We start from the raw sequence: 6,855 nt of genomic DNA, 5'->3' as shown, positions 1-6,855 counted from the left end.
AACAGTGGCCTTGTGGTTAGAGTGTCTGCCCTGTAACTGGGAGGTCGGGGTTCGATCCCCGGCCGCTCCTTGGCTGCAGGCCTGCGGCTCATCAAAAGATGGGTCAAATGTGGAGAACAAAGTTCACTGCTGTGACGTGTGTGACAAATCGTACGACTTTGACGTTAACATGTCTGATAATGTGTTATTTCAGGAGATTAAGAAACAGATGGAAAGAGCTGATGAGAGCGAGAAACAACGGCTGAAAGACCAGCAGCAGGCTCTCCTCAGGATGCAGGAACAGCAGAGTAGCGGGGTGGAATTGCTTACGGCGATGCTGAATGTAACATCAGAAGTTTTGAAAATGGCAACGGTGGGGGGGGGGATGGGCTTTGTTGTTTTACCACCTAAATGAAATGGCACGAGGGAGGGACCCCCCCACTAAATGACCACCGCAAAAAAATTGGTGCGCAAACAGGTTTGAGCGCTGCACTTTCAAAGGAAAAGGAGGGCGCTGTTTTTATTTTTTTTGGCGCATCATCAGCATGTGACATTTTCCGCCACACCTCAGATCTGTTAAGTTCACTGATATCCAGATGTGAAAATCCTAAGAGTTCTGACTAGTCAGTGACCTCTTACGCTGTCGAGCACAAACCCCAGATCAAAGTGACATTCTCTGATTCTCCCCATCTCCTGCACATTTGCACAATATGTCATCATCTGTTAGCTGAACACATACGGCTTACATTGCTGCAGTACATTTCATGTCATGAACACAACCTTTCAGGTCAGTTGCGTACAGATGAATGTGTACTGCCTCTCCCATGTGCGAAGTAGCATACTGTAGGTTAGTTTAATCATGTGCATCATATCAACTTGACCAGTGCTAGGAAACTTTATGGCTGAAATGACTGAACAAATAGGGCTCACTGCATCAAACTTTTTATTTACAGCGAAAGCCAATAAAAGACATAGGGCTACATCTTATGCCATGCTTTATCCTCAAGTAATAAACATTTGCCATTGCCACATTGTTTGCTTCATTTCCTTTATTTACTGCGGATTGCATTCACACCTGCACCGAATCATATATCAAGTGCGATTGGAAGCGAAGCGAAACCCCCGTTTTTCCTCGGAGTAGAATGCGGTTCTTTGATACGCATTAGGATTCGAATGAGCCCCACCTGCCAAACGAAGTGCACTTTCTGACAATGTGCAGCAGGATTTGTTTTAATCGCAGCAAAGCTTTCTGGTGTGAATATCACCTTATAGGCTGTGGCACAAGATAACAAATTTTACGGGGCCACACCTCTCACACAATACTAAATCCCCAAATTAAGGAAAAAGGGCCCCTGCCACAAGATGGAGCCCTATAGGCTACAAAACAATTAAAATTGCATGTTAGCAACCTACATTCTCTGGATATATATATATATAGTTATAGATGTCAATTCTTCCATCCCATGCCCTGTCGAAAGGGTCGACAGTTTTAAATTCCTCTACCTCCCATCCGTCTCCTCTATCTATACCATACTGGTCTGGACAAGTATCACTTGTACAGGGTTATAGCAACTTATTACATTACTTAAATGCCTTGATATCATAATTAAATTATGTCACATTCGACCATATAGGCCTAGCCTATTGCATATCATTTTATTATTGTTAGATTTGCATTTCTTCAAATATGCACAGTTGCACACTTACCAACTAATAAGCTTTCAATGAAACTATTACCTACAACAAACTACATCAAACTTTTCCAAACCGAGCACGTAATTATTATGATTAAGCACAGCTGGTAATATACACCCGGCATTTAAGCGCGCACCAGCAAGTGCGTGTTGTGCACGCAAGCGGGGGGAAAAACGCACTTCTGGTCCCTCACGGATCACCGCCCTCACGGAGCACGGTCCCCTCACGGAGCACGGCCCGCTCACGGAGCACGTCTCGTCAGCGAGGCTGCAGCTGGGTGCCTCTCAATAAACCACCATGGATGCCGGATGGTGTACGCCCACATAGTTCTGTAACTACTAACTGTTACTGTGTACAGGGGCCGTGGGTACGCCTAGGCCTAGTTCTATAGTATATAGAATTACATTTGTAGGACACTCTGATTTAGACAACGTCGGAAAACATTAAACAAACAAATGGATCCTCAGGAGGACACCCGCTCCCAATCCAGGGAGAATGGATGTCAATTCTGTGACATTGTCAACAAGCAGACCGACACGGAAATACTTTTGAGTGTAAGCAGTTTTCATTGTATTCTTAAAAAGAAGAAAGGTGCGTTGAATTTGAAAACGCCTCTAACATATACATCTCTCTCGACTGTCTCTATCACAGGATGATGACCTGGTTTGTTTTGTTGACTCTAAACCAGGCGCTATGCACCATTACCTTGTTGTTCCGAGGACGCATTTAGGAAATTGCAAAACACTCCAAAAAGAACACATACCTCTAGGTATTATTACACATTCCTTATTCTACACCCCCTCTGTTTTTCGTTCATTTCCCCGTTGGCCTACATTAACGCTGACTCAGACATGGATGTCATGTGCATTTTGATAGTGGAGCGAATGCAGGAAATGGGAAGGCATATACTGGAGAAGAACAAAGTCAGTGACCTAGGTGACGTCAGGTAATTATATTATATTATATTATATTATATTATATTATATTATATTATATTATATTATATTATATTATATTATTGCGGTGGGTTGGTTGGTTGGTTGGTCACCACAGGCATGACCATTATGGTCATGTCTCGGGACATCACGTGACATCATCAGGGATGGAGATGAAAACCCCCTAGTTTGACAGGTGCATGCTACTTAAAGACTGATGACAATTGACATTTAGATTATTTTGCCTTATAGGTTGTTAATGGTATGGGCACATACATGCTAATTACTCAAATTACTCAACATGCAACTTTTAGAAACCAAGCTGAATTTCATCCATTAGGCCTATAGATAACATTTCTATCATAAAAGTTTATACTAATCACCGTTTCTGGGTTCATGAAAATTCCAGACTATAAGAGATGGGATGGCTCCCAAATAAGCCAAAATCCTACCGAACACATCACTACGCTCTCCCCCTATATGGAGATCCATGATGATCCATGATGTCATCAATATTGGCCAGCAACTCTACTTCTGACCTCAAACCCTTAGATGTCCATGGAGCTGACCTGTTCTGACATTGCATTTGTTGATCCTTCGCCATCCATCCTTCCTCTTCGATGTCTCCCTTTTGACTGATACCTGTCCATTTAAACTCTAGACAGGCCTGCCCCAACGTTATTAGTGCAGCCGCACCTGGCAGCCAGCGAAAACTAGAGTTCTCAACAGGCCCGAGAATTAACAAAGTGCCAGCGTTTCCAGCAGTCTGCTGTCACCCAGGTGGATGCGTGCACGCAACCTCGCCTTTTCTTGTCCTCAGGCTGGTTATTATTGGTGTGTGTTCTAACATGTTCTAATCAAGTCAACACCACGTCGACTTGAAAGACGAATACACTACTTGGCCGCATCAGCTATTAAACATGTACTTCAACATTGTAGTCAGAGGAAATTTTGGCCAACTTGTGAATATTGTGTTATTGCAGGTTGGGGTTTCATCTGCCCCCCTTCTCCTCTGTTCCTCACCTACATCTCCATATCCTGGCACCAGCCAGTCATATGAATGCCAGATCCCTCAGTCGCTATGGGCCACAGTCTTGTTGGTTCATCACAGTGAGTGATCAACTTGAAAAACTTCACCCCACCCATACTTTAGCAGTGGCTTAATACAGTGATATGCCCGCTGGCACACATAAACCTTTGCTTCTGTTTCTTTAAATTACTGGTATAATGTGACTCACATTAACTTTATAATCGTATATGATTATTATGTAGGGTTACATGCCATTTATGTTTTCTTATTAGGCCTACTAATAATAACATATATGACAACATGGTGAATTATGTATGAACTGTACTGTATGTGATTTATTACAGGTGGACAAAGTGCTGCATCAGCTCAGGACCCTTGGCAAAGTCAAATGACGATTCAAGTCAGTGTTGCCAGACTTTTAGAGATACATAAGCAACCGCGTGTAGGAAAAACAAGCCCAAAAGAAGCAACAAATAAACACATGACATGAGCACTTTGAACACAAGCTACTTTACAAGCAACAAGCAACTTTGCAGAAAAAGAAGCCCAAATCAGCCCAAGTCAGGTCTATTAGACCTCCTAGCTCATTTTCTCCCTCTACACCAAATTTCTTCCCCAGAATAGCCAATCTACAAGCTCACAATGTGCGTAATGTGTGTAACATGAGCCTGTAGATCTGCTACTTTCTACGAATGTTCTCCCCAGTCCTTTTCAGTGGATTGCCAACTGCATCCTTTTTTGGGCATATTGTTTGCCTCTCATAGGCCAATTAAAATGTCATGTCATGGGGCTTTGTATTTAGTTTGTGATTGAAATGTACTGTAATTCTGCAAACTGTATTTCAATCAATCAATCTATCAGTGAGACTGAAAAAACAGTCTCTACTATGTCATTATACATAATGAAACACTTGGAAATTGCGTTTAAACTGTCTGCAGAATTACCTAATAAATTATTTATACACTTTAATGTCTGTATTTATTACATTAATGATGTGAATTATTATAAATAATTCATGCACACAGAATGTGTATGGGTCTAACATGGTTTACAGGTAAATATCACAACTTGTCTAATTGCTTGTTTAACCAGTTGTTTAATATGCATTTGTTGTAGGCTATATGGAGCAACCAACTAGAAACTATCATAAACAGTTTTTCTCTCTCATTTTATTGTTAAGAAGGTAATAACTGATGGTAGCCTATTAATTGTGACACATTGGATTTCTTTCTGAGAACCACGTGGTGGCGCCAAAGGTCCAATATTATTTACACTGTCAATACTACAATGTCGTCATAATTATGCGCCGGTAGTAGCCAGCGGGAGATTGAAAATGGAAAATCAAAGCAAAAGGAGTTGACTTCGAGCTGTTCTATTTTTGTTAAAACAATGATAAAGCCCAAGGTACCCAAGAGTACACTACACTCTTGTTTGAAATTGAAAACGAGGCGTAACAGTAATGTGAGCCCAAGGGCGCGTCTAATGGTAAAGTTAACTATTTTTACTCGATCTAAAATGAGATTACCGTCCTCAGTGAACTGTATGGTCGCTATTAACACGTCCCTACTGTTTCCCCAGGCTGAACTGGTCATACTGCTGTTCTTTAAAAGCATTACAGACGAAGCGAGAACCATGGCTTTTGAAGAGAGAAGTGCAACAATCAGAGCACACCACGTCAGAGCAGCGTCCAAGGTAGGCTGCTACATGATGTCACTCGCTGTATAACGTTGAATAATGTGTTTCCATCACGATAAAATAAGACTTCTTACATGACCTGTATAAAACGGTGGTTCTCAAACTCATAACTCATAAAGTTTTGTGTTATAAAATGCTGTTTTCATTATAGTTTTAAAGTGGTTTAACTGATGTTGATGCTAAATTGAGTATTATAAGCACTACGTACTACAATAAATTATGTAGTACTTATTATGCATGTATTGCATAACAATTTTAAATGTAAAGCCTATAGCCTACAAATAGTCGTACATTCACTCGAGTACTTAAGTCTTTATTTAAATAAGGTAATTCATCAAGAGTGAATTTGAGAAGAACCCACAGCAAAATGGCACTCTTAATCTTAATCTCTTAATGCTGCCTTTTAGTCAGACTCAGGGCAGAATACAATATCAGACACTGATGTCAAGTACTACAGCCCTAGGCTATGCAAGATTTCTAATGTGGCACCTCTGGATGGGATGCCTTGTTTGGGGATTTTAGTAAAACATCTTCATAGAGAACGGTTCTACTTATTTCTATTAGAGTATTTCTATATAATAATAATACCCCAGACATTTATGCAATCTCATTTGGTGAAGAATCGTGCAGCACTAGTTGGCTGTCCAATTCACTTTAGTTACTCTTGTGGAGAAAAATTGAGATCGAGACACATTTGAGCAAGAATCGTGCAGCACAAATTTATAGAACATTTCTAAGTACTCAATCGCTTACATAAGGTGGTGAGAAAACTCATGAACCAGGAAACAATATTGTATGTATGGCATTATTTTTGTGCTTTATTTCCATCTGTAGAACATCTTGAAAAAAGCTAAAGGATAATTGGAGATGTACATCTTTATCTTCGTGAATATCAGCGCGGATGGAGGTCAATGCAACCTGCACACTGTAGGAGCAGCAACATTCTCAGAATCTTCGTGAATTTCACCATGTGGATTTTAAGCTTATTCATGTGTATTTGCGTTATGAAGGTGGTGTAACTGGAACGCTAGCCCCAAAACACACTCGCACTGTGTTTCACCGACCGCTTGCCCCCAGCAGTGCTTGATCTGCTTGTACTCTTCCATTCATTTTACTGAGGTTAAGGAATAAGGTTATAGGTTTATGGCATAGTTTTACTGAGGCTAAGTTTAGGAATAAGGTTAGGGTAAGTTGTAATACAGTTGTACAGGTAAGGCATAGTTTTTCTGAGGTTATGTTCAAGGATTACCTGGTGGCGATCGTTACGACTTCCGAGGTCGCTGGATTTGGCCCGTGCGAACGTGTTTTGGGGCGACCATTCTTATTCTTATCCATTGTGTATGCCTCATGCTATTTTGTATTCATTTTGTGCTTCATATACTATTAGCTTTCAATTGGCATGCATTTCTTCAAATTGTCCACAGATTTTATATTTGTATTGTTATTTGTTTGCATTTCTACCCCTAAATAATTGATGTTGATGGGGTGTTCATAAAATGTTTGACACATATACAGTACACA

The 6,855-nt window shown here is 40.7% G+C and overlaps 2 protein-coding genes across 3 annotated transcripts in view; both read left to right on the top strand.

Moving 5' to 3' along the window:
* Positions 1-1,008, top strand: part of LOC308334764 (guanylate-binding protein 1-like) — an 11,791-nt gene extending 10,783 nt beyond the window's left edge. For both annotated transcript variants that reach the window (XM_080791584.1, XM_080791583.1), the window contains exon 11: positions 194-1,008. In XM_080791584.1, coding sequence (XP_080647710.1) covers positions 194-394 — 201 coding nt within the window. In that variant the 3' untranslated portion in view covers positions 395-1,008. The remainder of the gene's footprint in view (positions 1-193) is intronic.
* The window catches only part of LOC308334765 (adenosine 5'-monophosphoramidase HINT2-like), an 18,860-nt gene extending 12,341 nt beyond the window's left edge, over positions 1-6,519 (top strand). Inside the window, exons 5-8 of the mRNA XM_080791585.1 lie at positions 3,593-3,719; positions 3,984-4,039; positions 5,218-5,331; positions 6,169-6,519. Coding sequence (XP_080647711.1) covers positions 3,593-3,719; positions 3,984-4,039; positions 5,218-5,331; positions 6,169-6,195 — 324 coding nt within the window. The 3' untranslated portion in view covers positions 6,196-6,519. The remainder of the gene's footprint in view (positions 1-3,592; positions 3,720-3,983; positions 4,040-5,217; positions 5,332-6,168) is intronic.
* The last annotated feature ends 336 nt before the right edge of the window (positions 6,520-6,855 follow it).

This window comes from Protomyctophum bolini (assembly GCF_963924005.1).
Source record: "Protomyctophum bolini genome assembly, chromosome: 19".
NCBI classification, from domain to species: domain Eukaryota; kingdom Metazoa; phylum Chordata; class Actinopteri; order Myctophiformes; family Myctophidae; genus Protomyctophum; species Protomyctophum bolini.
Note: the sequence above shows the minus strand (reverse complement) of the source record. Positions and strands in the feature narration are given on the sequence as shown.